At 35.9% G+C, this 27,468-nt stretch overlaps 8 protein-coding genes across 14 annotated transcripts; 4 read left to right on the forward strand and 4 right to left on the reverse strand.

The window, feature by feature from the left end:
- Positions 1-983: 983 nt before the first annotated feature.
- On the forward strand, positions 984-1,621 carry LOC106354456 (protein METHYLENE BLUE SENSITIVITY 2-like). Its single transcript, XM_013794387.3, has one exon. The coding sequence runs from the start codon at positions 1,145-1,147 to the stop codon at positions 1,454-1,456; it is 312 nt and encodes a 103-aa protein (XP_013649841.2). The 5' UTR covers positions 984-1,144; the 3' UTR covers positions 1,457-1,621.
- An 866-nt stretch (positions 1,622-2,487) lies between these two features.
- Positions 2,488-3,554, forward strand: LOC106357297. 3 transcript variants are annotated; one of them, XM_013796981.3, is made up of 5 exons: positions 2,488-2,655; positions 2,781-2,905; positions 3,015-3,065; positions 3,165-3,216; positions 3,329-3,554. In XM_013796981.3, the coding sequence occupies exons 2-5, from the start codon at positions 2,789-2,791 to the stop codon at positions 3,451-3,453; spliced, it is 345 nt and encodes a 114-aa protein (XP_013652435.2). In that variant the 5' UTR covers positions 2,488-2,655; positions 2,781-2,788; the 3' UTR covers positions 3,454-3,554. The 3 variants fall into 3 exon arrangements, with proteins under 3 accessions (XP_013652435.2, XP_013652434.2, XP_022554947.2); XM_013796980.3 differs by having other exon boundaries at positions 2,496-2,655; positions 3,326-3,554; XM_022699226.2 differs by having other exon boundaries at positions 2,520-2,648; positions 3,326-3,554.
- Positions 3,555-3,615: 61 nt separating this feature from the next.
- On the reverse strand, positions 3,616-5,394 carry LOC106357296 (tyrosine-protein phosphatase DSP5-like). 2 transcript variants are annotated; one of them, XM_013796979.3, is made up of 5 exons: positions 4,762-5,326; positions 4,502-4,595; positions 4,232-4,289; positions 4,115-4,158; positions 3,616-4,026 (listed from the first exon to the last, which is right to left on the reverse strand). In XM_013796979.3, exons 1-5 carry the CDS (start codon positions 4,920-4,922, stop codon positions 3,757-3,759), a joined length of 627 nt encoding a protein of 208 aa, XP_013652433.2. In that variant the 5' UTR covers positions 4,923-5,326; the 3' UTR covers positions 3,616-3,756. The 2 variants fall into 2 exon arrangements, with proteins under 2 accessions (XP_013652433.2, XP_022554938.2); XM_022699217.2 differs by lacking the exon at positions 4,232-4,289 and having other exon boundaries at positions 3,763-4,026; positions 4,762-5,394.
- Positions 5,395-5,748: 354 nt separating this feature from the next.
- Positions 5,749-14,156, reverse strand: LOC125582230 (CRIB domain-containing protein RIC4-like). The gene is made up of 4 exons (XM_048748815.1): positions 13,557-14,156; positions 13,330-13,458; positions 7,758-7,803; positions 5,749-6,070 (listed from the first exon to the last, which is right to left on the reverse strand). Exons 1-4 carry the CDS (start codon positions 13,675-13,677, stop codon positions 5,896-5,898), a joined length of 471 nt encoding a protein of 156 aa, XP_048604772.1. The 5' UTR covers positions 13,678-14,156; the 3' UTR covers positions 5,749-5,895.
- A 2,132-nt stretch (positions 14,157-16,288) lies between these two features.
- LOC111197856 (vesicle transport protein SFT2B) lies at positions 16,289-18,093 on the reverse strand. Of its 3 annotated transcripts, none has more exons than XR_007319983.1 (6): positions 17,727-18,093; positions 17,466-17,640; positions 17,299-17,361; positions 16,966-17,074; positions 16,762-16,820; positions 16,289-16,653 (listed from the first exon to the last, which is right to left on the reverse strand). XR_007319983.1 is itself a non-coding variant. In XM_048748826.1 (5 exons), exons 2-5 carry the CDS (start codon positions 17,304-17,306, stop codon positions 16,587-16,589), a joined length of 243 nt encoding a protein of 80 aa, XP_048604783.1. In that variant the 5' UTR covers positions 17,307-17,361; positions 17,466-17,720; the 3' UTR covers positions 16,289-16,586. The 3 variants fall into 3 exon arrangements, 1 of the variants encoding a protein (XP_048604783.1); XR_007319982.1 differs by having other exon boundaries at positions 16,966-17,069; positions 17,727-18,077; XM_048748826.1 differs by lacking the exon at positions 17,727-18,093 and having other exon boundaries at positions 17,466-17,720.
- Positions 18,094-18,879: 786 nt separating this feature from the next.
- LOC106355982 (probable UDP-arabinopyranose mutase 5) lies at positions 18,880-20,250 on the forward strand (the record flags this gene model as incomplete). Its single annotated transcript, XM_022694756.2, has 1 exon — positions 18,880-20,250. A coding segment is annotated over one exon (492 nt), but the record flags the coding sequence as incomplete, so codon positions are not given.
- Positions 20,251-20,469: 219 nt separating this feature from the next.
- LOC106379108 lies at positions 20,470-21,797 on the forward strand. The gene is made up of 3 exons (XM_013819119.3): positions 20,470-20,957; positions 21,132-21,369; positions 21,435-21,797. Exons 1-3 carry the CDS (start codon positions 20,592-20,594, stop codon positions 21,578-21,580), a joined length of 750 nt encoding a protein of 249 aa, XP_013674573.2. The 5' UTR covers positions 20,470-20,591; the 3' UTR covers positions 21,581-21,797.
- Positions 21,724-26,463, reverse strand: LOC106354454 (transcription repressor KAN1). Of its 2 annotated transcripts, none has more exons than XM_013794385.3 (6): positions 25,305-26,463; positions 25,120-25,196; positions 24,082-24,127; positions 23,094-23,238; positions 22,464-22,572; positions 21,724-22,376 (listed from the first exon to the last, which is right to left on the reverse strand). In XM_013794385.3, exons 1-6 carry the CDS (start codon positions 26,023-26,025, stop codon positions 22,341-22,343), a joined length of 1,134 nt encoding a protein of 377 aa, XP_013649839.1. In that variant the 5' UTR covers positions 26,026-26,463; the 3' UTR covers positions 21,724-22,340. The 2 variants fall into 2 exon arrangements, with proteins under 2 accessions (XP_013649839.1, XP_013649838.1); XM_013794384.3 differs by having other exon boundaries at positions 21,724-22,365; positions 25,305-26,462.
- Positions 26,464-27,468: the final 1,005 nt, after the last annotated feature.

Genomic DNA, 27,468 nt, shown 5'->3' on the forward strand with positions numbered 1-27,468 from the left:
CCAAACCAAGTTTATGTTCCCAAAGTAGCACTCAAGGTTCAAAGTCACAAAAATAGGTTTCATTAAAGAGGTAAATATACACTTATACCCCTTGGGTTAATTAATCCAAACCTTAGGGTTTAGAGTTAAAGGGTGGGGTTTTGGAATTAGGGTTTAAAATTTTATTAAAAAAAAATATTAAAATAAAAAATAAAAATTTTAAAAACAGTTTTAAAAAGTATTTTTAAATTATAAAAAGAAAATTTGAAAAAAAAAAAAAATTTCGAAAAAAAAAAATTATAAAAATTTCGAATCTGAAAACATATAATCTGAAACTATAAAAAAAATCTTTTTTTCATTTTTTTAATTTTTATTTATTTTTGTTTGTTTATTTAATTTTAAATCAAGGGTATTAGGAATATTTTACCCTTTAATGAATGTCATTTTTGTGACTTTCTCCTTCTAGTGCTATTTTTGAGACATAAACTTCAAAAGGTGCTATTATTGACAATTGCCCAAAAAGTTATTATCATTGTTATAATTAAAAAGAAGAACAAATCGATTAAAACGAATATGAGCAAAAGTCTTATTGTGGACCCCAGTGCCGTGCGAAGAGTTTTAGGGGTCTAAGGCAAGTTTTAAAAATAAATTTATTTACAACTGTAATGAAAATAATTTTTTAATATGATATATTATTTTTACCAAATACACAAGTCTAATATTGTAAAAGAATAAGTTTATAACGTAAATATGTTATATTATGTCATATAGAAAAAAATACATGAATTCAAAAAATGAATTAATTAATTTTTGTAGAAATGTTTTTTTTTAAATAAGTCTAAACCACTATACTAGAAATTATTTTAAATTTTGAGGCCCTAAAAATAGTCATATTAATCGAGGACCTGAGACGAATGCCTTTTTCAATACACTGTAGGTACGCCTCTGGTGGACCCCCTACTGCACTCGACAAAGACCTTTGACAAAACAAAACAAAATACTATTATTATTTTCATTATTTTTGATACTTTTAAACGAGGATAAATAATCTCGCATCGATCCCCCGTCGCCTCCAAATCCTCGTCTCTCCAAAATCAAACAAATCAAGGTTAGGGTCACCATCTCCCCCGCCCCCTTTTGATCCTCTCGTATCCGCCAATCGACGATGACGGGCAAGGCGAAGCCGAAGAAGCACACGGCGAAGGAGCTCCAGGCGAAAGCCGACGCAGCGTTGACCAACAGAGGCGGAGGCAAAGCGGGGCTGGCCGACAGGACCGGTACGGAAAAGGGTGGTCACGCGAAGTACGAGTGTCCGCACTGCAAGATCACGGCGCCGGATCTGAAGACGATGCAGATCCATCACGAATCGAAGCATCCGAAGCTGCCTTACGAGGAGCCGAAGAATCTCCACGAGGCTCTTGCTGCTCCTGAATCGTCCAAACCGAAACCTGGAATCAGAGGAAGCCTCAAGAAGTGATGATCTGTGTGATTGTGTGTTGTATTGAAGTTATGTAATAAAAAGGATGTCATCTTCAAGTTGTTGATGTGGGAATATAGCAATGATGCTATCATATAAGAATTTAACTGAGAGCCTGATCTCTGATGATGATGATATTTTCTTATAAAAGTTGTGTTTCTAACTTATGGTTCTTAATATTTTCATTATCTGCAAATTCTATCCTCTGGCTTTGGTTCTGATCAAAATGTTAGCTTAAACCAATTCTTTTTGGTGAAATCTTCGAGGAATTTGAGGAAGAAAGAAAGTTTTAGAGACGATCATGTTAAAACCAAACAGGAGATTAGTTAGCACATTGTTTTGAATGATGTCTGAAAAGTTTGGATAGAAACATATCGTTTGTGTTTTTTGTCTTTTAATGGCCGGGACTTGCTTTTGCTTCTTTTTTAAGCTTTCAAAGCATCTGGACTATTAACGTAGATGCGTTCTTAGATTTATTTTCATTAAAAAATGGAAATGAGAGAATCTAGTTCTCATTGTGATTTGTGCAGCTTTAGGATCCATCCACATGCGCTGCTTTATTTTTCTGAATCGAATCTAACTGAAAATGGAGTAAGATTACATATTATTATTATCTGATATTTGGACGAGTTGAGAAAAATCAGAATCAATGGGGGTACGTACAGCTTTTGTTGGTGATAAGGAGCGAACCTACGTGCGTGTATAAGAGGGTGGCACTTGCCCCCATGAAAACTTCAAAGTTTTTGTGATGTGCCTAAATTTTAGATGTTTTCTCTTACTAAAAAATACATATTGATCTTACATTTATATTTATACATGATTTGCCCCCACCAGGATTTTAGGCTACATCCGCCACTGCGTTTCGTTTTCATTTTGATTAGTTAGTTGTTATTCTTTTGGCTGGAAAACACTCCATTGGCCTCTAAATTATTGATGGGCCTATTATCGCTTTTATCTTTTGGGCTATGATGGGCCTATCGTTAGGCTAACTATTAAACCAGGCTTCAAGGCTTTTAATGGGCTTTTATGCTAAATTGTCTCTCTCTATTCGTCAATGTGTCTCGCAAGAGGCCAAGCTTACACGAAGAAGCCTGAGAGCCGATTGACACGACGCGACATAGCAGGAGGAATCTTACTTGTTCTCCAATTCCCTCGTCGCTTAAAGTTTTCGTAATTGCTGGACAGATTCAAGGTGAAAGGTGAGAGCCCATTCTCAACATAAGCTTCTTTTTTTTTTTTTTTCAAGTGAGAGATTTGGAGAATTAGAATAGTCTTTTGATTCTCATATGTTTGAAGATTAAAGATCTAATTTTGGGTTGATTAGATTGAGAGATGAATGATGAATCGGTGAAGGTGAGTAAAGAGGAGGAGGAAGAATATGTTCTGATGGATCTTGATGATGTTTCCAGACACATTGACATCCCACCAGACGCTCCTTACACTCTATCAGTTACTTTCAAACTCTCTTATTTACTTATGAACTTCTTTTGTCTTAGGGGATATATATTATTATTATATAATAAGTTGTTTTGTCTTTGGTTTTAATAATGCTATACAGGGTTTGGATACTTTGAATCCCATATTGACCATTGATGGGAAAATCAAGCTGGTTAGTCTTTAACTTCCAATCATTAAATGATTCTTCTTCTTCATTAATTCGCTTTTGGATTTGATCTCTACTTCTTTTGGTTTTGTTTCCAAATAAAAGGTTGGAGAATACTTGGAGACAATTGGTACATGTCTTGCTTTCTCTGATAAGGGTAATGCTCACTCACCTTTCCTCTCAAAACATTCTAAACATCATATTGTCTGTGGCCCTTAAAAAGAAACATGTTTTTGAACATTTGTTCCAAATACCTTGGTTTTCAGAAGTTGCAGCAGCTGAATATCAGACACCACGCAAGACTGTCGAGCCTGTTGCCAAGATCCACAAGATTCTTAAGTTTAGGCTAGCATTAGATAATGACGATGGAGAAACAAGACCAACCACCTTGTAAACAAGGTCTTTCTAGTTTAAATAGCGTTATGTTAAGTGAAAGAGAGTGTTTTAAGTTTTCTGTTGACTTATTGAATCATAATTAACAAAACAATAGTGACATACTGACATGTGTTGTTCTTTTCTTAAGAATCCATCTGTAACTTTCCCTGGCTCTTAAAAAAAAGACAAAATCAAATCCTCTGTTTTTCTCAAGGTTTTAACAACTAATTCTAAACTCAAAAGAATCATCATCATCATCACAACAGATGTAAAGAATCAATATCTAGAAGAAAAAAAAATCAATTCGATTTGAAGCGTCTTGTCACCCTTTGGTGGCTTGAGGTTTATGCTGTTCTTGGACAACATTCTCTTCTTGGTACATCAGCTTTCTCCTCTTGAGACCATAGCCATTGTACTGATAGATTATGCTGTACAGACACTGCCTTAATCCAAGCACATCGAAATCCTCAATGAACCTTAAATCTCTTTGTCTCCACTTCAAACCGGCACACTTCTGGTATTCCTCAAGAACAGATGATAAGCACCAGTTCTGCACTTTCCTCAAGCATCCCACAAGACAACCTGTCCTATGCTGCAACAAAATACAGAAACGCCATTATACCTCAACCCCAGAGCTTATGAAACTTGGAGAAGGGGTTTGGGGTTTTAGTTTTGGTTACCTTTCCTTGCTTACAGTGGATGAGAACTGGATGATTTCTAACATCTGTAAGCAAAACAAAGAGAAGGAACGAATAAGAGAGCAAAAATAGAGAAACAAGACATGAAAGAGTCCTTACCAACAAGTACTCTAAGAGCACTCAAGACTGTATCCTTTGGCATAGGAGTTGGAGGATCCTATGGCGCGTAAAAAAAACAATACCAACCTCAGAAAACCAAAGGCATAATATAAAAGCCACCACAAGACTCAAATAAAAAAAAAAAAAAACAGAAACAAGCAATTGTATAAGTGCTCCTGCTAATGCAAATCAAGAAGATAACAAAGCCAACAAACAGAGTACAGACATTTTATATGATAAAATGGTTTCATAAAACGGTTTAATCATTACCGTTTTGCCATGGATACCGAAATGGAAAAGCCTGATGTTGTTGGACTCAAGAGACTTGAGATTCTCCTCAGGGTATGGTTCAGGACACAAGTAGCTGTTTTCAGAAGAGAAAAAAAAAACACAACAAAGAAACATGTTTTGTAATTAAATAAAAGTGTTTCAAGGAAAATAAAACAAGGAAAACGATGGGCAGAGTCAAAGATTCTTTTTTTTGTTTCTAATGCTCAAAGGAGAATCAGAATCAAAGAGAGAATCTTTACATGATGGATTTAAGATTGAGAGTTGATAAGAAACCGAAGTTCTCGAGCTGAGGAAACCCAGATCGGTATATTCCATCTTCCACCTTCCAGAAATTCTTCGGCGGAATCAAAACCTCGTTATGATCATCATCATCATCCTCCATTAGTAAATGTAAACCCATCTCAATTACACGTCTCCGAATCGCCGAAACCAAAAAAGAGTCGTTAATTGGGAGACAGAGACAATACGAGAAAGCAAGCAAAGAGAAAAACCGCCGCCATTATTAGTTCTTCGTTGGATCCCTCTGTGAGGTTTGGTTTTTGGATTTTAATCAGGGAATGTTTGTTTTCTCTGTTATCTTCCAGATTGTGACACGTGTCACATCCTACGCTGTTCTGTAGTCGCTGTTTAACAAATTCCCACGAATCTATTTGACTGTAAGAAAGTCAATATTTAGTTTTTTCTTTTTCTTTCTGTTAACTTGTTTTCCGCAGATTCGATTAAGGCCCCCACAAGTCATTGTTAGTTTAGGAATCAACGGTTTATTATTTAAGAGGAATTTGGTAGAATCTTAAATATTACTCCTTCTATTTTAAAATAGTACATATTTTAAAATATTCACATAATTATATAACTTATTAATTTAGTTGTAAATGTACAAAATTTTGATTATTTATTTTTATAATTCTAAACCAATAAAAATCAATAATACAATTATTTTTTTAAAAACAATTAGAGCTAATCATTATTAATTGATAAAAACACATAAAAATATACAAAGTATCTTTCTGAAATAATTTATTTTCTTAAAATATCAATAAAATCGAGGAAGGAATAGTTGATTTTAAAGAATTTTAAATCATCCTTAGTGTCATAAATAACAATAGTAAAATTGCAAAACAAAAATAATGATGATCTGTGTGATTTTATCTTATAACTAATGATTGTATTCTACTTAAATATACTAAAATATTCATATAATTAGTTTATACAAAATGAAAACCGTATCCACAAAATATATAACCACTATATATACTTCAGTAATAACAAGATATATATATACGGCGTATCATATAATGTATCATCATCATAGATCAGATATTCATCATATGTATCAAAATATGTCTAGATCCTTGTACAGAACATATGATAAATTATAAAGTGTGATGAAGAAGAGGATTAACGACGTCTTGTTTTGTAGCGGCGGCGGCGGCTGCAAGCAGCTCCGGCGGTATGAAATCTTCCCATCCTTTACCTGGACCTGCAACCGCGGTTAAACCGCTTTCCCAACCGATATGCGATACATGTTTTACGTTTGTAGGAACGCCACTACAAGAAAAAGGTTAAATTACATCAGATAAATAGTATCACAAAAAGAACCGATACTTGTTTAAATTACTTATTTAGTAAATGATACAAAATATATTATTAAAGTCCACTAATAGTTTTATTCACTTGTTTAACATCATTTTAATAAAACTGGTATAAATCTATATTAATTCACATCATTTTAAGTAATTGACACAGTAATGTCGATTCACATCAATTATTTAACTGATGTTTTTGTAATTATCTATTAACATCAATTAAAAAAAGATGCAACATTTACATCAACAAAGAAAGTGACGTTAACTAAAATTATTTTTTTATCTATTGATGTTAATTACAAGTGTCGAGAACTTTTATCACTTGATTTGTGATTTATAGTTTTATATATTTTATTTGTTACTAGTAACAAATATTTCACGTTGAAAATATCCCTAGAATTTCTCCTTCTTCACGTTCTCTATCATGTTTCTCTAACTGCTCAATCATCATTTAAACCCATTTTTATTTTCATGATAAGCTATATTTTTTCTCCCTCACTCTCTCTGTATAAAAAACATGTTCACGGTGAAACATGTGGTTCATCACCTAGCAATACCAAGACGGTGATCTGCCTTTGTCACTTTGACTAAGATAAGTTCACAGTTTTTCTTTTAATTTGGATCTTATAATTGTGTTTGTGCTTCATTGTTGTTTTTGAATTATGTATAAATGTACAAACATTAACTTTGATTCTCTTCATATCAGTTCTTCCTGAAAACAAGTTATATTCATTTACGTTAGCAAGTGATAAAAGTAACGATAAGAAGTCATTCTCAAATGGGGAATCTGTGTTTGTTTCAATACGTTTTATTGTAACACAATTATAAAATGATCAATCTTTTATTATTGTTTTGCAGAATATGAGTTATAGCAGACAAAGAAAAAGATTCATTGGAAGGAGTTTGAGAGAAGCACATATGCAGTTATATAATGTGGCTGATGGAGAATTCTTCACTGAATCTAGTCGATTGAACTGATTCAGCTTCACGCTACCAACGAAAATCCAAGATGAATACAGATAAAGAGAACGAGAAAAAAAAAAAGGAAAAAGAAGAATCACAACTGAAGAAATCCTCATGATTAATTTTGTTAACTATTTTTTTTCTTCTGAAAGTTCATCATTTTTTTTTCCAGTTATTTTGCTTCTCTGTATATTTTTTTTTGTCAGAATTTATTTCGATGGATCAAAGAAATAATGTAAAATGATTTTATTTGATTTATCCATTATTATTATTTATCATCAATTATGTAGAAACGAAAATAATGGTTAAATAATAATTATAAATGATATAATTAGCTATTAAATCATTTAAAAATCTGAAACTAATTTAGCTTCAGTTATTAATAAATGATATAAATAATTAAAATCAATTGTTTTAATTGATGTCAATACTTACATCATTTTAAGAACTAATGTAAACTTAATATCATTTCTTATAATTGATACTACATATTAGCATCATTTACAGTAATTGATGTAAATAATTTATACTTTTGTATCAGTTATTAATAGATTGATGCAAATTATTTGCATCACCACTTTCAGAGTCATATATTTAAGTGATGTAAAATGTTTTTACATCATTTATAACTAATACAAATAAATAAAATAAATGATGTTAAATGATCATTATTTTGTAGTGCGCCTATCTCCATTCCTCCATCTTCACTCTCTTCTTCTTCTTCTTTGTAAGCTACATTATTAATATCCAAAGTTTATACATGTACTTTTGACACTACGTATAAGGTACCATTATTATTGCGTGAAATATAATAAGTGGAGATGTTACGTCAAAATTTAAATATGGGACCGACCAGGACGGAGATGGCGATTCTTACGGACGGCGATTCTGAAGGCGAAAACCCTAGTGGAGGCGCTGGTGGCGGAGGCTCAGCCTCGACAGGCACAAAGGAAGGGGATCTGTTACGTGTTTCACTGATGGATTCCGAGGCGAGAGAAGTGCAAGGCGGGACTTCGAATATCGTTAAGGCGGGGACGCAAGGGGAGAATGAGGGAGGGAGAACGGGGGCTACGGTTGGGTCTCCGATCTCCATTAAGGATGGTGCCAGTAAGACTAATTCTCCATGGTTGAAGAATAGTCAGGCTGGTCCTTCGGTACCGGTAATTGAAGTTGTCGGAGGAGTGGCTTCGATGCAAATTCCAGAGGATATCTTTGATGAGTCTGAATTGCTGTGGAAGTCATTTGTAGTAGGCTATTTCATTGGAGATGCCCCTCATATTGGCTCAGTGCACGCGACTGTGAATCGCATTTGGTCTACACCCAAAGATGGATCAAAGATTGATGTGCAGTTTATTGAGAAGAATACTGTTCTGTTTCGTATTGATAACAGTCAGATGAGGACTCGTGTGTTACAGAGGAAATATTGGCACATTGCAAATGTTCCATTAGTGGTAAACGTTTGGTCTCCGGAGTCGGCACTCAACCCTCCTGACCTGACTTCAATGCCGCTATGGGTTGATTTGTGTGGAGTTCCAAATGATCTTTACTCACATAAAGGTCTGAAGTGTCTGACAAGAGCAGTAGGGCGTTTTGTTAAGCTGCATCCAAACACGGAGAGATGTATTCGGTTGGATGTAGCGCGTGTTCTGACTGAAGTGAATCTTCATGAACCTTTGGTGGAAAAGATCACTTTTAAAGATAAGGAAGGAGTGGAAAGAGAGATTGGGGTGAACTTCCCTTGGCTTCCACCTCGATGTACTGTGTGTAGGAAATGGGGGCATAAGGCACAAGACTGTACTGGAAAGGAAGTCAAACTGCTGAAGAAACCAGAAGAAGAAGAGAAAGGGACGCAAGTAGAGATATTGGCTGATGTTGAAAAGGATGTTGGGTTGAATGATAGGGCTCTAAGTGATCTTCTTCAGGATCTGGAAGCGATCACTCCTCGACCTGCTATATGTGCTTCATCCAATGATTTGGAAACTGATATCAATCATAAGACCTTAGATGAGCAGCATTTACAGGCTAGAGAAAAGGCACAAGGGATCCAGTTGATTGAGCCGACCACCGAAGCATTTCACACTAATGACACGTGTGGTTGGGAAAATGCTCATGGAGGGAGGAAAGGGACAGAAATAGGTGGTAATCAGAGCCACCAGGAAGTACTGCAAAATCAACGTGCAGATGGAAAAGGAATTGCAGTTTCACCATCCAGATTTAGTCCTCTACAAGATATCGTAGAGGATGAAGAGGAGGAGGAAGAGGAAGAAGAGATATTAAAAGAAGTTGAGGATGGGGAGATCGTGGATAGTAAAGCAGCAGGAAAGAAAGTTCAGAGAACGCAAGCAGTGAGTAGTAGGCGTTCCGTAGCGGTTGGGAAGCAAGTGAGGGGCAAGGTTGCCCGTTCTAAGGATCTACTGTATGTGGGGATGCAGGGCACAACGAAAAAAACTTCCGGTAGGAAGTTATGAAGTCCTTCTTCGCGTGGAACATGCGTGGATTCAACATGACACGCAAGCACAGAGCCCTTAGAACATGGTTACAAGAGGAAAAACCATCTTTTGGCTGTCTTTTGGAAACGAGGGTACAGGAAAACAATCATACGAGGTGTATGAATGCAGCGATGCCCACTTGGAATTCTCTGACTAATTATGAATTTCATCACCTTGGCAGAATTTGGTTTTGCTGGTCTAATGATGTTATAGTTACGAAGCTGCATATGAGTGCACAAGTTATTACCTGTGCTATTCAAATTCCAAGCACAGGTGAGCAGTTTATTTGCTCAGCGATATATGCTTTCAACACAGTTGGCGAGAGAATGACACTATGGGAAGAGCTGAGGGGTACTAAGGCGGCTTACTGTCATCTCAAATTACCGTGGATAATTTTGGGGGATTTTAATGCCACACTCTCTTCTAGTGAGCATTCTCGGGCTATGGATTACAGAGGTGATCAGATAGGGATGAGACACTTTCAGGAGGCGATAACTGATTGTATGGTCACGGATCTGCCATATACAGGGGCTCTTTTTACATGGTGGAATAAAAGAGTTGAAGACCCGATTGGGAAAAAGTTAGATAGAGCTCTGGTTAATAGTGAATGGCTGAGCCATTATCCTCAGGCTTCTGCACAGTTTGATGCTGGGGGAGTCTCTGATCACGCCAGATGTGTGATACGGGTGACAGGTGCTGTGAATCAAGCTCGAAAACCATTCCGGTTCTTTAACTACCTCACAGAACATCCAGATTTCCTAGCTACGGTTAAGGACGTATGGGATAATACAGAGCCTATTTACCATTCGAGGTCAGCCCTCTCTAGGTTTCATAAGAAGCTTAAACTCCTCAAACAGCCTCTGCGGGCATTGAACAAGACACACTATGGGGATTTACCAGCGCGAACTAAGCAGGCCTATGAAGAGTTGTGTAACTGTCAGAACACAGTGCTACAAGATCCTAGTCCTGAAAACATAGCTAGAGCAGCAGCAGCAGAAGAGAAGTGGAATAGATTAGCTCGCGTTGAGGAGAAATTTTACATGCAAAAATCTTGTGTTCGTTGGCTACAAGTGGGAGATCAAAACACAAGATTTTTTCACTCAGTGGTGCAGACAAGGGCTGCTCGAAACACGATCAGAAGCTTGGTTAATGGGCAGGGAGAAGTGCTCACATCTGATCAGGATATTAAAAAAGAGGCAGTTTCTCACTTTCAGACATTCTTGCAGAGCCAGGATGCTACATTGGAGGAAACTTCAGTTGCTTCCCTTCAGGAGCTATTAACATACCGGTGCTCAAATGAAACTGCAGCGGCGCTGGCTTGCCCTGTTACAGCGAAGGAAATATATCAGGCTCTCCAAGCTTTACCTAACGGCAAGGTCTCCGGTCCAGATGGCTTCACCAAAGAGTTCTTCGTGGCAGCTTGGTCTATTATAGGCAGGGAATTCATTGTGGCGGTGCAATCCTTTTTTCTCTTCGGCTTCATGCCTACTGGTGTTAATGCTACAATCCTCTCTCTCATACCGAAGGCAACGAATGCACAGACAATGAAGGAGTATAGACCAATAGCCTGCTGTAACTTCTTGTACAAGGTTATCTCCAAAGTACTTGCTAATAGACTCAAAATCATATTCCCGGAAGCCATTGAAGCCAACCAATGTGCTTTCATCACAGATCGTTTATTATTGGAGAATGTTTTGCTTGCCTCAGAACTAGTTAGTGGCTATCACAGAACAGTGACCGAAGCGAAGTGTGCTATCAAGTTTGACATATCCAAGGCCTTTGATACAGTGAAATGGTCTTTCATCACCTCGGTTCTGCTTGCCATGGGTTTGCCTCCTCAGTTTGTCAATTGGATCCGGCTCTGCATCACTACTGCGGCTTTTTCAGTGTCTGTTAATGGAAGTCTGGAGGGTTTTTTCACTAGTGCTAGAGGAATACGGCAGGGTTGCTCACTCTCACCATATCTCTATGTTATACTGAACAATGTGCTTTCTAAGCTCTTGAACAAAGCAGCAGCAGCAGGTGAGTTTGCTTATCATCCGCAGTGTGAGGGAGTTAAGCTCACGCATCTGAGTTTTGCTGATGATATATTAGTATTCACCAAGGGCACAACGGGTTCACTTATGGGCGTTCTGGAGGTTATGAAAAGATTCGCTCGAATGTCTGGTCTCCACATTAATGTGGCTAAGTCTTCTATATTCGCATCAGGGCATAATATCAGTGACCTACTTGCTGCAGCAGAATCGTTAAATATTGGAGTGGGCACACTACCTATTCGCTACCTCGGCATGCCACTGACGACTAAGACACTTACCAGCCATGACTACGAGCCATTGATAGATAAAATCAGAAGTAGAATGCTCTGCTGGTCCAACAAAACTCTATCGTTTGCAGGACGACTACAGCTGATTAAATCAGTCATAGCCAGTATGGTCAATTTTTGGAGTCAGGCATTCATACTGCCTGCGAAATGTCTTGATAAGATAGAGAGTATGTGTAGTGCCTTCCTCTGGTCAGGCTCACCAACACAAACTCATAAAGCAAAGGTCAGTTGGGATGATTTGTGTGTTCCAAAAGAGGAGGGAGGTCTTGGAATCCGGAAGCTGCGGGAGACGAACAGAGTATTTGCTCTGAAACTCATTTGGCGTCTCTTCACTCAACCTACTTCACTGTGGGTGAGCTGGGTTAAGCATTATTTGCTCAAATATAATTCATTCTGGGATGTAAGAGATGACACAAAGGGATCTTGGATATGGAGGAAGTTACTCAAATTGAGAGATGTGGCTTATGAATTTTTGAGGTTTGATATCCAAGATGGCAACAACTGTCACTTTTGGTTTGATGATTGGTTGGGGCAAGGGAAGCTGATCGACATCACAGGTCCTACAGGCACTACTTATTTGGGCATTAGGAGACACGCTAAGGTTAGCGATGCTGTTACATTGGAAGAGTGGAGCATACGAGGAAGTAGAAGCCGTAGGTTCCACGAGCTGAGAAATAGTATCTTACAAAGAGAACCTCCGCAACCAGAGAACGGCAAGGACATAGTATTGTGGAAGCATGGGAGTGATGATTACAGAGATCATTACTCTGCGGCTAGTACGTGGGAGCAAGTGAGGTCTAGGAGGCCTACAGTCGAGTGGAGTCGAGTAATCTGGTTCACACAAGGGGTCCCACGATTCTCATTCATAACTTGGCTAGCAGTGAAGAATAGACTATCAACTGGTGATCGTATGAGACAATGGGGAATGGTACAGAGTTGTGAACTTTGTGGAGAGAGAGATGAAACGCGTGATCATTTGTTCTTCGCATGTCCTTATTCCTACACAGTGTGGGAGAGTCTGGCTAGGAGACTTATTGGCATCAGCATCAATCCGGATTGGCAATGGACACTGCATCGCATACAAAGAATGAGTCAAGGGAAAGCTGATACTGTTTTGGTGAAGCTTTTGTTGCAGACCACAATTTACCACATTTGGAGAGAAAGGAATGGGAGGCGTCATCAGCAAAGCAGAGTCACCACTGATCATATGCGTCGGCGCATTGATAAGGCAGTGAGAAACAGAATCTCATCACTCAAATACAGGTTCGATCACAAATATGGAGGATTACTCAGCCGTTGGTTCCAGCTTAGTATGTGAAGAAGCACTGGTTCATACATAAAGATAGTAGAGTAGTCATACTTATGTAAATAACATTCTTTGCTTGATCAATAAATTTGATATTTCATCAAAAAAAAAAATAAGTGGAAATTATTAGATTAGCTTACCAAAGTGTTGAGAAATGGTTTTGAAGCTCTTGAAAAGCCGGTTAATACCGGTAGAAATATCCGGTTTAGAAACAGCAAGGAACTTGAATACATTCTTCATGTTTTCTTCCTCTTCTTGGTCACGAATCCCTTTTGAAAACACATCAAGAGAATACACCGAAGATACATGATTTTCAATATGTACACACACACATATATGTATTATGTATATATAAAAGAGATCGAACCTTGAGGAGAGTGATGATGATGATGAGGCTTAGAGAGAGGAGATAAAACGGCAACACTTGAGTCGGAGATACATCCGACGGAGAAAGGAAGCACCACAAGTCTCTCCATTCTATCTCTCATTTTCTGCGAAGCCTTTCCTTTTACTATACTTATATTTATATACAAGAATATATGTGTGTGACGTATATGTACTATGAAAATGACAACCCACCAAATGTTTTAGTGTAATTAATTCGTTTTTGTTTTGTATGTAAGCTTTATTAGAATATAATTTGGTGGTGGTCGTGTTATGTGTTCTTCTGACTTTGTTGTGAAGTTACAATGATGTTTACGTGTGCATATGAAATTGTAGTTCGCTAGAGAAGAAAGTGATAGCTTTAGTTATGTTGATTCTTTTCTCTTTTGCACTGAGCTCAACTACTGTTTGGTAGACTGTTCTCTTTAGTGATGTAGCACTTGCACTATATTTGACAGTTTGAAAACTATAATATGGTGAATTGTGATATCTATATATGCATTACATAAGAATTGAAATGTGACTCTGAAAATGACTAAAATTTTGTTTGTAATTAAGTTTCTCGTATACCCCAATCTATACCTTTTTATAGCAAAATCCAAAGATAAAGAGTTTGTAAACTGTAAATGATAAAAATTGCTGATATCGAAAACTATGTAGATTGTGTTATATACATAAGCCTCTTTAAGCATCAATACATTTCCCATAATCTTATCCTAATTTAGTTGACGATTGCACACTCTTTTTACGTTTTTCCATCGCAAAAGCAAAAGCTTTCTTCTCATTATGTTTTTTTACAAAATCCTGTAGAGAAATAGGTTAACTTTAGCTGGAGTTTATAATGAATACTCAAGAACTCTATAATGTATGTATAATGATGACTTAAATGATTAAAATGTCCATTACATGTTACATCCCCTTGGAATCAAAGCAATCTATTATAAAAATATGTAACATTTTCTTTTGGAGACTATTATTACCAAATGTTATGATGCAAGGCCTTCTTTTCTGTATTTTTTGTTTCTCTGTATATTTTTGGGCATTTATTCAACCATTTGATACCATTATTAATTGATCGATTATCACGAATGAAGATAGTTGGAGGACAGAAAAAACACATATTGTTGAACCTTTAATTATGTGTATACTAGAGGTTGGCCCGCCCTACGGGCGGGTAAATTTATATTAAAATGTATTTAAATTTTATAAAATATTTGAATAATTACTTTTAATTGAATACAATAAATATTTTTTTTCCGATTAGATTATATACATTTATTTTGTTAAAATTTGAATTTTATGTTTATAATTCTTACATGTTTGGATTTTTATTTGCTATCAACTAAATTGTATGACATTGTATTATTTTATTTTCAGTATTCATTTCAGCTATATTTTTAATGAAAATACGTCCTTTTTTGTATTTGCATGAGATTATATGTATAGTATATTAATATATTTTTTTAATTGTGTGTTAAAGCTTTATGTTTGATTTTGGTAAATCTGAATGTATTCTCTCCATGATTATGAGTGTGTCTGACTTTAACAATGTTTTTATTCAAAAAAAATCCTTAACCAAATACTAAAATTACATTGTCTTTGGCTGCATTTTTTATCTTCTAAGTTTTTTTGTTTAGTGTTAATTGGAAAAAAGTATTCTTTTTTTTGCCAGCATAAGGGAAAAGGTATTGTAGAACATAATTTATTTTAATTCACTTAAATAATGAAAGTAAATTTTGTCATTTACTTATAGTAATAACATGTGTCACATCGATTATTTATGTTGGGTCTGTGGCATATTATTGTTGCTCTTGTGCATCTATAATTGGTAAAATAGCATTCTAGTCAGGTGACTCTCACTCCATGAATAAATTTTGTGCATCTATTATCTGACTCTCACTCCATGAATAAATTTTGTGCATCTATTATCGTTTATCTGTTTTCCATTCAAGTGCATCCAATATTTCAAGCATAGAAAGAACCAGAGAGGAGGAGACATTGTATTTTTTTTTTTTTGCAAAATTAGAACATGAATAGTACTTGATATCTTAAGTGCACTATGATAAAGTTATGCTTTTAGATGGGCTGATTTCTAGTGGTCTGTCCTCGCGGAATATTACCTATTTGTTATCTCTGTTAAACTATCTTTTCAAAGTGATTGACGTTTTTGGCGAGGGTATGCATTTGGAAGTATTGATTGTTAGAATATAGTTTACTTTCCAATTGATTTCAATGGTATGATGTAATGGGGAAGTTTTAGAAGCCAATTGTTTGGAATTTAATTCACTAAATTGTTGGTTAGTTTTCAATGTGTGAATTGGTGTTTAGTGTGCATTTTTGTTTGGTATTTGGTCGTGGTCGTTGCCAAAGTGAAAGCATATGTAACCTATTTATACATATATTATGTAGTTATTTGAGTAGTTAATATAATTTATTCAATTTGTTGGATATTAAGTGCGGTCGTTTGGATTAGTGTTCCCTATTTCATTTTTTTTTTACATTAAGAACTTATAATGCAGAGAATATGATGCTGTTTCTCGTTGTCAATAAAGAAAGGCCTATCTAGTATCTAGGTATTATTATTTTCACTTCTTTTTATTGGGAAAGTTGAACCATAGAGTAGTAAAAGATTAAGCATATATTTTTTTGAATATTAAAGTATATTACGGGGTATTGTGTATGAACCAAAAATATAAACTGTATAAAAGGGATGGGTAAAATGAGAACTCCGAGGGATTATACGAATAAGTAATCTCTTATCAAACAAATGTCAAGTGACTGACTGTTTAAGTCTGAAGCTGCAAAAGAGCTTGAAGAAATAGAAGTAAACACACGCAAGAAGAAGTACACACAAGCAAGAGTTTCAAGCCCTCAAAAAAAAAGAAACTCCAGTTTTGTTACTTTTGATTCATGCGCAAACCACCTCATCAGGTCAAACAATTTTTTTTAAAAAAAATCATATCTCAAATTCTCGAGACCAGTAAAATCCGAGTTTGTGTACTATAGCTCGTTATCACAGAGACAGGATCATTATTTCAGAGACTATTCTTCGCGCAAATGGAATATAACTGAGGTTGTACCTGCCATTATTACCATCGTTTAAATTAAGAAGGTGTTGGATCCGAAAAGGCTCTAAGAATAATCTTCAGAACATTGTAGAAACAAATAAGTGCGTGCAGTGAACTTACCACATAAGTGCACAAGTCTTGCATAGGATCGCAATCACTGTCAAAATCTTGCTGTGGATCTACATGAGACAAGAAATGATGAAGTTTCAAGCTGAGAAATATTTGGGGAAATAACAAAGTTGCAGACTTTGGAGATTTTACTAAGATTAGATCTAGCTTTGGATAATAAACATTGTATGAAAGAGATGGAGAGAAAGAAGCTACCAAGAGAGCGCAAAATGAGTGCAAGAAGGATGCATCTAACATAGATAGAGGTAGCGTAGATAGGAACATCATATTTATCTGTTGCTCAGGTCCCACGAGGAAGGCTGTGCTGCCAAAGAAAAAAACAACGTCAAGGTCATCTAACTGGTTATTGTGATCTCCCAGTGAACATGTAGTCGTAACTCATCCAAGAAAACACAATAAAGGAACGATTTTGAGAGAAATGACCACATGAACCATTCAAAACCTATTGAACTCAAGAACTAAATCTCAACAAAAATGTTTATAAGACAAAAAACAGCAAGTTCTTGTCGGCTACCAGGCAAAACATACCTTCTCATTTGCAAATGTGAAGAGCAGCGCAAACTTGATGGGGATGACAAATACGATCACAGACTGCAGAAGAAGAAAGGAACATGAATTACTTATTACAGATTGGCCACAGGATCATTCCAATTCAATTCATGGTAAGGCACTGGATATGTGAAATTGATCATTACCAGAAACATGAGCAGCAAACCAGCGGCCAAAGACGCGGCGAATCCGTACATTCTCTTAAAATGAAGTGCCATCAATGGCGAGGGGAGCATCAGACAATCGAAAATTGTTGTTACTGAAACGCTTCCTGAAGAAGCTGAGAGGGTTCACACTCACGGATCCCTACATAAGCGTTGACTGTTACAGACAAGCAAATGAAAAAAAAAATCAGATATTTAAAACTGGCATCGTGAAAGCTTTAACAAAAATTGGGAGTGATTAACTTCTCGTCGATGAGTAGCATATCAACACCCATCAAATCCTAAGAAGACAGAAACTTGGCTGTGGTTGAACATCGTCCGGCTTTCAAATCAGCAAGCACTGTGAAGGAATTCGCCATTGTTGGAGCTGATAATTAGAAGAGATGATACTTGTAGTTCTCGTAGATTTGGCGTTTTCATCTATGCAACGATGCCAATTTATATGAAAGTTTTGGCTGTTTCCATATGAAGAGTCCAAGCTTGATTTAATGCTGCGTAGTGGGGAGGATGGGAATTAATGGAAATCTAAGGCGTTTCAGATGTTTATCAGAGGCGGCTTCTACAAAGGCGATAATGAAAACCTCACTTTCTGGTATCACACATGATATATGGGCCTGGAAATTAAGAAGCCCCAATTAAAGAATGCAAAAGAAACAAAACAGAAGCCCAATTCAATAATGCAAAGGATACGACAAATTGGTTTCGTAGAGTGTTTGTTTAGGCGACAGGTGGCACGAAAAGCCCTTACCTCCTTGATGACGTGGCAGCAGGAGGTGAGAGAAAACTCCCCTTTATATAGATAGATAGATAGTAGCATAGTACAAGTTTACAGCTAAGCTAGCCATCACAATAATTATTGACTATCTTAAATTTAATCGGCTCGCAGTATACTGTTTATGCTAAGACCATTACAATACACAAATCTCTAGAAACGAACTTCATATAATAGTAGACTGTAAAAAAAAAGAGAGAGAATATAGTAGACTTACTTCAACCCCGGTTCAAACCAAACCCAAAACCTGGTAGTCAAAAACTAATAACCAACGTCATATCGATCGGTTAGACTCGGGTTTTGCGTTTAGGATTGATTAGAGACGAGACTTTTGACACTTTAACGCAACTTAAAGCACGATCGCAGCAAATGCGCGAAACGTATTGGACCAATTCAACAGAAACGTGATAAACCAAAATGCATGCATACCCACTGATTCGTGTTTACCCCCTCTGAAAGAAAAAGAAGAAGAAAAACCTAGGAATCTACTGCATTCTCTCCAAAACTCGAGTCAGGTCCCTCACGAAAGCCTTCTTCTTTTCCCTCTTTCTATTATAAGATGTCTTTGGACGAGATAAACAAGAACGATGTCGACATTGTCATCGGCGCTCTCAACGCTGACCTCACACCCTTCTTAAACACCTGGAGACCCTTCTTCTCCAGATTCCATCTCATCATCGTCAAAGACCCCGAGCTCAAGGAAGACCTCAACATCCCACAAGGCTTCGACGTCTCCATCTACTCAAAGGGAGAGTGAGATGGGAGACGCTTGAGGATGTGTGGTGCGGGATGTGTTGGAAACATGTGGTAGATCATTTGGGGTATGGTGTGAAGACAGGGCTGCCTTATGTGTGGAGGAACGAGAGAGGAGATGCGGTGGAGAGTTTGAGGAAGAAGTGGGAAGGGAAGGGATCGATGAAGCTGATGGAGAAGAGTGTTCCGTTTTTTGAGTCTTTGAAGTTGCCTGAGAGTGCGGTTACGGTTGAGGATTGTGTGGTTGAGCTTGCTAAAGCGGTGAAAGAGCAGTTGGGTTCGGGTGATCCTGCTTTTACTCAGGCTGCTGATGCTATGGTTAATTGGGTTCAGCTTTGGAGTGAGGTTAATTCTAGCGGTTAAAAGTTGAACCAATGAATATATCTTGTTGAGGTTAGGTTCCTTTATCATGTCTTATTCATCACGTTCATTTTCTTTTTTTTTTTAATCTAATTATAATCATGTTTTAGTGAGACTTTCAATAATGTATATATCTTGACTGATGAAACACATCTTGTTAGTTTTTATGATGATAATATCTTTTTCTTCCGGTTCTTCTTTGATTCAGTCTTGTAGAATCATAAACATGAATTTGCTAGTACTACTAGCAATTTGGTATGTTCACAAAGATGCAACAAACATTAATCATTCATTCAAAGCATTGAGCAAAGACTGAATGTCTATAAGTTTTTCCCTAAGCAATATGCTGTAGTAGTTTTTAAAAATCAATGTAGATGATGTCTAGACAGACGCAGGACCGGTTCTGATAGGGGCCCTAGGGGAAAAAAGAAATTTTTTACTCTCTAAAATTTATATAGAGATAATGTTTAAAATATTTTTAAAATTTAATCAATAATATTTTGTATATTTTGTAATGAAAATAAAACTATATACATGTCAAATAATTTTGGGCCCTTTCCAATTTTATTTATTGTATTTATAATTTTTTTTTATATATAAAAATATAAATTTATAAAAAATTAGGCCCCTTATTTATCATTACACGGGGAGACACGGATTCGGATTCGGGACGATCGCACCGCTTATCCCCTTGTAAGCCGGCTCTGGACAGACGTCCGTATAAGAAGAAAATCAGATCTAAACGAAATATTTTTTAAAAACTTTTTAGAAAAATCAGTCCAAACGTTTAAAAAGTAGGTCTAAACACCTACTTAATCAATAATCCTCCATAAAACATTTAATTATTGCCTAACAATTTCTTTAAAATTGCAAGCTGAAGTTTGATTATTTTAGTTTTGTCTGGTTAGAACTTAATGGGCCATAACGAAAGCCTTACAAGCCCATATAAAAAAATAAGAGAAGGGCCACTTACCATGTGTAGCGCATTGAGGAGACGCACTTAATAATAAATTAGCCCGGTTATTACGGGTTTAATGCCATGTCGGTAGTGGTACTACACGTGGCCGACTTCTTCCGACATAAACTAGAACAGCTGTTCCCATCTTCTTGTCCGTCATAATCTGTTAAAATCTCCACGTTTTTTTTTTCTTTCACATTACACTCCAAATCCTAAATCAGATCGAAACAAAACAACTGATTAGTTTCTAAAATTAATCGGAGATATGTCGCAAGATCACGACGAAACAGAGAACAAATCCTACGCAGACGCCGTCGGTGGCGATGGCGATGACGCCGGAGAAACCGTCAAGGGAGAGACGACCAATGGTGACCGCAAAACAGACTCTGTGAAGGTTGATGAGGAGGATGGTTCGGAGAGTCTCTACTCCTTGGTTTGCATCACGATCGGTTCGATTCTGTTTCCCGATTCCAAAACCGGTTACGCCTCATCTTCTCCTCTGCTTCAACGAATAAGAAACTCCTTCGCCGAAAATGGCCCGAAGCTTCGAGAAGCTTCTAAGAAAACTTCACGTGAGATTCTCCAATGGACTCGTCGAGGCAGTTACCTTCGTGCACTCCTTGTCATCACTGTAAATGTTTTTTTTTTTTTAAATTTGATTTGATTCTCCTCATTATGTGTCATTGTTAGTTTTGGTTATGTAACTGTTACCATTGATGAAAAAATTTGGAACTTTATTGGACCCATTGATTTAAATCAATTTTTTTTGTTTGTTATTTTTTGGTAATAATTTTGTTTGTTGCAGATGGGAACAATAGGTCTTGTTACGACAATGGCACTGGTTGTGTTCGCGCTCTTCTTTGTAGCTGCGACATTTAATGCAATCATAATATCTCTTTTGGTTTCGCTTGCTGCTGCGGGTGGATTCTTGGCTCTCTTCTTTCTCTCCTTGGCTGGTATTTACATCGGAGCCTTGTCCGTTGCTGCTTTCGTCGTCTCTACCGTTACAATATCAGCGGTTGTTTCTGTTTTATTTGCTTCAGGTAATATACGCTGTTTCCTTTTGTAGGTATTGGTGAATTGTAACGATATTTGGTATGGATAACAGGTTGGATTGGGTTTTTCTATGCTGTGTGGTTGGGAGCAAGAGGAAGCCTGGGGCTGGTGAAGCAATCGCTTTCAGTGATGGGAGGTAACACTTTCAGTCGTCATCAACACAAATATCGAGAGGTTAACATCGAATCATCCAGCTGAGGGTCGGATGATTATACAGAGTTTTGGTTGAGCGTGTTCTTAGTGGGATGTTTTTATATAAACGTTTCTTTGTTTTGAAGAAGCAGAGAACCATAAGAGTCGTTTTTTAATCAATGTCTACGTTTGGATTCTGACTTTGGATCTGTGTATGCATTACATTTGTGTTTAATGTACTTAAGAATAATGAATAATATATACATTATGAAAATTCAACTCAGATCTCTCTCTCCCTCTACATTTCAGCTCTAGAAACCCAAATATGATGACAAAAAAAAACAAATATAGACTAGAAAGAAACCTTTGACCCAAAAGAAACACTAGAAAGAAACCCTCTGACCCACCAAGAAGCTTTCTTTCCAAACAAAAAAGAATCCAAACTTCCAATTATATATAACTTATGATCTCACCAGATCATCCTCAGGAAACCGAAACAAAAATTCATATATAGATAAGCCACTTCGTAGTCAAATCATCAATGGAACTTGAGAAAAAAAAACCCCAAATTTTCTCACTTCTTTGTAGTGATTCACTTCTTTGAAGTGATTCACTTATTTGGCTCTCTCTTTTCGTGTACTTCAACTTTTCCGCTGAGAAACTTATCGTCACAACGATATAACTGCATACATGCATGTTCCAAGTTCATATATATATATATATATATATATATATTCAAATCAAGAAAGTCATGTATTGTGCCAATCGGGTCTTCCTAACGTGAACTCCAAACTTGGATTGTTACAACTAAGATCTCCCCACCTCTTTACTTGATCGTTCGACTTTTGCTCCTGCGAGCTAACTTTAATTATAATTTTTATGACGACCTGAGAAAACTATATCTATACATTTATATGTATGATGTTTACATAAGAATTATTATTAGAACCTGATTTAGAAGGATGGATCTTTGATGGTGAGAGATCATTGGTGTTGATGAAGTCCTGGCCATTGTATCTATGTCGCTTGAGCAATTACTACTTGATCGCCATGTCTCTCTATTCATTAATGCATGGATAAATTTTAACCAGTTAAATAATGGTAAACAACTTTACTCGATTTATACTAGAAAAATGGTAGTCATGCGTAACGTATTTAACATGTTACGATTATCCCACAATCCATTCCATGTCATACATATGACGCGAAAGGTCTTTTATTATTTATATATGATCCATAATGACCCAAACCAAATCATTTTTAAAAATCGACACGCTTTGTTATATCATCAGACATAAAATCCTAACAATTTCATCTCGGTGTAACAAACAACCACCACTTTAATTAATTCAATTAAAAGTTAAAAAAAAAAGTATCCATGAGCTATTTATATTAGGTGAAGATATGTATTTTGGGATAAACCAAATAATTGTTATATGAGCTTGGTAGGAAGTAGGACCAATTAGGTACGAGAACTCTAACCCTATTATTTAATTTCGTCAATCTCACTAACTAGTAGAAATTCACGTTGATACATGTCTGGATATGTATAACAAGATTATAAGACGTATAAACGTACCGTGAAGAGTTGCCCCAACGAGGTTGTGTGGAAGGAAAGTCAATTTCTTGATGAGAAGAATCGTCAGATTTTTCCCTTTGATTTGTCGATGATTGATGATGCACTTCATTTCCATTTATGCCCATTTCTTCTTCTCCTGACCCATCTGAAAATCAATTTTAAACTTCTTAATCAAAGTTTCATCTCAATTGTTTTTACCCAAAGAGTTCTTGTTTAAAATTAATGAAAATATATACTGTTTGGCAAAAGAGAATGCGTTTACGAAATTGCTTTTGTTTAAATAATTTCCACCTTTTGGCTTGACTAAAATCTAATATTGCCTCCAAAAAGTAATAAAAAAACTTGGAAATTGTGCCATATATCAAGATTAAAAAAGAAATATTTTGTGTATACAGAAAATACAAAATCCGTATGGATATAAAATAATTGATCATCATTTCAGTGTACGAATAACTTATTCGGATTTTATTTACTGGCGTTTTATGGGTAAATACTTATTTATAGTGTGTTCATTTGATAGTATTGTAGAACGGAGATGATTGTTTGTTTGGTTTGCGTTAAATATGACCACTTAACTTAGGGTTCTAATCGAAAGAAATATAAAACCCTTGAGCTTTGCCAGTTCTTAGGGTTTGTTTTTCAATTATTTTTGGGAAAATAAAATAGTATATGGAATTAAATAGTACTGTAGAACCGAATAGTTAAAATAATGGTAATGCGTATACGTCAAGGTAAATTATTATATATATACAAATATAGAAAAACATATTCAAATTCTAACTTAAATTTAATTGATTATAATTATTATGATCAATAAATACTTATAGTGATTATATTATATACTGTATATATATATATAGTGAACCTAAAAATCAGATTAAATTTTGGTGGCGAATCATAAGCTTTACGGTATGTTTTTTGTTTGTTATAAACCATGTGACATGCATCTCTTTAGCATATATAAAGCTGAAAAGGCTATAATACGTACCTGATGAAGCAGCAGGCTTGTTAGTGGTCTTAACAGTTCGATACATCTGCAAGTAAAAAATAAGGGGGAAATGCATAATTAGATCTTGACAAGAAAAGTATAAGGTTTGCAAGAAAAAAGAAAAGAATAAATCAATAAATTATAACTAAGGATACAAAAACAAATAAATGGACAGGTGATCCTGATAAACTATAGTAGATCAGTTACAAAAAAGAAAAAAGAAGATAAACTATAGTAGATTATTTTCAATATATGATACAGCTGACAAAACTGGAGACATATATGCAGATACATATGAGCTTTTATATAATTAAGAAAATACAAATGTGTGGTTTTCTGGGTTTGTCTTGGAACTAGTGTTGTACATTTGATTATTTAATTATAATTATAAAAACACGAGGCTGGTGTCTGAGAGAAGGTTGAGTAATTGAAAGATCGTACTTATTATCATTGAGTAATGATGACTACTTTTGTCACCTCTTCCTGATTTATTTTAAAATAAAGAAATTCTATCATCTCAGTTCTCAGTTTGCTTACCAATTCTCTGAAAGGTTTCAGTCTCTTTAAGCTATAGGTACTCTTTGACCAAAAAAAACCTATAGACACTCTGTAATTTCTCTCTATAAATTCATTCAGCTGCTTCAATTTCTTGAAAACTGTGCCATCTCTCCAAGAAAATGAGTAAAATGGAAGCAAAGACAACAAGAAATAAAAATAAGACATTAGAGCTGGGGACAAGCTTTGAAGACTCTTAACACTATTCATTGCTCTGAAGATATATATACACACAAAGATCTAATTTCTTGTGCAACGGAAAGGAGGAGAGAGAGACATGATGGTGATGAAAAGTATGAAATATCCCTAATTAGAGAGTCTTAATTGGCAAAGAACTAACTTGACTAGACTCATAATAGAGGAAAGGAACCAATAAGAAGATGAGAGAAAAAACAAAATTAGTAAACAATGTTTGACCCTTTTATGTGCACGAAAACATCTTTTATTTTGTTTAATTTAATTTCTAATGGACTGTAGACTTACCTGCAAATGGCTCTTCACATGAGCTAGAGTTAAGTCCTTTACATCCATGAGCTCAAGAACCGACTTTGGAGTTGCTCCTATATATATTTTCACAACAAGAAAAAGAACAAGAAAATATTTCAACTCTTAGAATAAAATAAGGAAAGACCTTGAGAATGAGATTATAATGCAAAATGGGTGTGTACTTTCATGGCCGCCTAGTAGCTCAACGGCGTGAACAAACCGCGCGTGGAGACTACTGGTCCAACGCATCCTCGGAGCTCTCATGCTCCGCTTTGTCGGCATCTTAGGCAAGAATCTTGATCTGATCATCCCATGATGGTGATGATGATGAGGAGAAGAAGAATCTGAAGATCCAACGACTCCATAGTGATTATGATGATGCACAGGAACACCTTTTAACCTCGGGGAAGATTGTAATGATCGGTAAGCGCTGTTATAGCCGGAAGATGAGTTTAAGATTGAGCTTGAATCCAAGTCTCCTCCTCCAAGAGAAGACGAATGAGACGTTTGTTGATGAAATGGGAATGAACGGTTGTGATAGACCGGGATGCCTCTAATCGGACGGTGGATATTATTAATATCGGATTCATCTACCCTTTGGTGAAGACTTCTACCATTAAGAATAGAGTTGTTGTAATGCTGATGATGAGAAAGATTAAGGTTTCTTGGATCGGGACAATGGAGGATTCTTGTGCTTGGACTCGAACTAGGGTTATTATGATGAGACAAGGAGAGTTCCAAGTTTGATGATCTGTTGTTGTCGGTTTGGGATGATCTTCTTGAAAGTTCATTGTGACGAAGATGATGATGAGTATCTGGGAGACTGATGTTGAGAGATAGATCAGGGAGAGTGGTAGTTGTGTTTGATTTTGGTTTCTCTAGAAATACTCCTTCCATGGACATAATTAAACAAGCTTTTAGAAACCTCTCTTGATATAGCTGCTGCTCTTGATGGTGGTGATGATGATAGGTGATGACTTTTCTTTTGTTTCTTTCTCGTGAGGGTGATGCTTAGGAATTTTAAATGATTTCTCTAAGGGTAAAATAAAAGAGAGAGATTCTTTGAGCTAAGAAGTCAAAAGGGTGTCTAAAAGATTTGATTCTTTTTTTCTCTATTTTCTCTCTCTATATCTCAAAAAGAGAGAGGAGAAAGTGAGAGGGGATGAAGCTAAAGAGGAGCTTTGATGAGGAATAAGAAGGAAGAGAAGAGAGAAAAGTTGAGTAATAATAATCTTCTTGAAGAAACAAACATGCTCAAAGTAGACGCAGAGAGAGAGAGAGAGAGAGAGAGAGAGAGAGAGAGAGAGAGAGAGAGAGAGAGAGAGAGAGAGAGAGAGAGAGAGAGAGAGAGAGAGAGAGAGAGAGAGAGAGAGAGAGAGAGAGAGAGAGAGAGAGAGAGAGAGAGAGAGAGAGAGAGAGAGAGAGAGAGAGAGAGAGAGGTATTTGTGTTGTGAAGCAAAGGCAGAAGAGAAGAAAGGAATAAAACTAAATCCAGGAAAATTAAGAAAGAGAGATGTTTGCGTATGTATGCATATCATGTATGTATGCGTATGTATGAGATGTTGTTCCTTGATAGTATACATTGGAAAACGATAGATGAGAAAGGGCAAACTCGTAACTCGGTCTATTCCAAATACTGAGAGCTTTTTATTTACATTTTAAATTTGTCATTTTTCGCATTTCGTGCACCACGCAAAGTAACCCATGCAGCGAATATAAAATGGTTTGCTGCTACAGTCATTGATATCGCTTAAGTAATTAGCAAGGCACTAATTTAACTAATTAGTTTTTTGTTTTATTGTTGACTATTGAAATTATAGGTTTATAGCTCAAATAACTGATATATGTAATAAATTTTTTTTTTTGAAAAGATGTATTATATATATATATATATTAACAAACAATATTTTATTAATTTAGTAGTTGAAACTTTGAAATGTAAATTAATGAGTTATACCCGATCATTTCCATAGATAAAATATACTACTTAAAAATAATGTATACTTAGCAATATGAATTATGCAGATTTAGATATTACATGAATATAAACCACTAAAATTTTGTTGACATAAACATGTATAATCTTTAATGGTTGTAAATATATATACAGATTTATTTATATACATGGAGAACAAATTTTAAATTTACCTTATTTAAACCTAAAAATCTTTTGGTATATGGTTAAAACTTACATGTTCACAGATTATGATGAGAATGTTGATTAAAAAAGTTGGAGAAGAGTACAAGAAAAGAGAGAATAAAGGGTTGCTCTCTTCTGTCCTATCTAATCTATAGTCAAGGCCAAAGCCAAAGTTAAATAGCTAAATAAAAGATTATAAGAAAAAA

The sequence above is a fragment of the Brassica napus genome, chromosome A2 (assembly GCF_020379485.1).
Source record: "Brassica napus cultivar Da-Ae chromosome A2, Da-Ae, whole genome shotgun sequence".
In the NCBI taxonomy this organism is placed as follows: Eukaryota; Viridiplantae; Streptophyta; class Magnoliopsida; order Brassicales; family Brassicaceae; genus Brassica; species Brassica napus.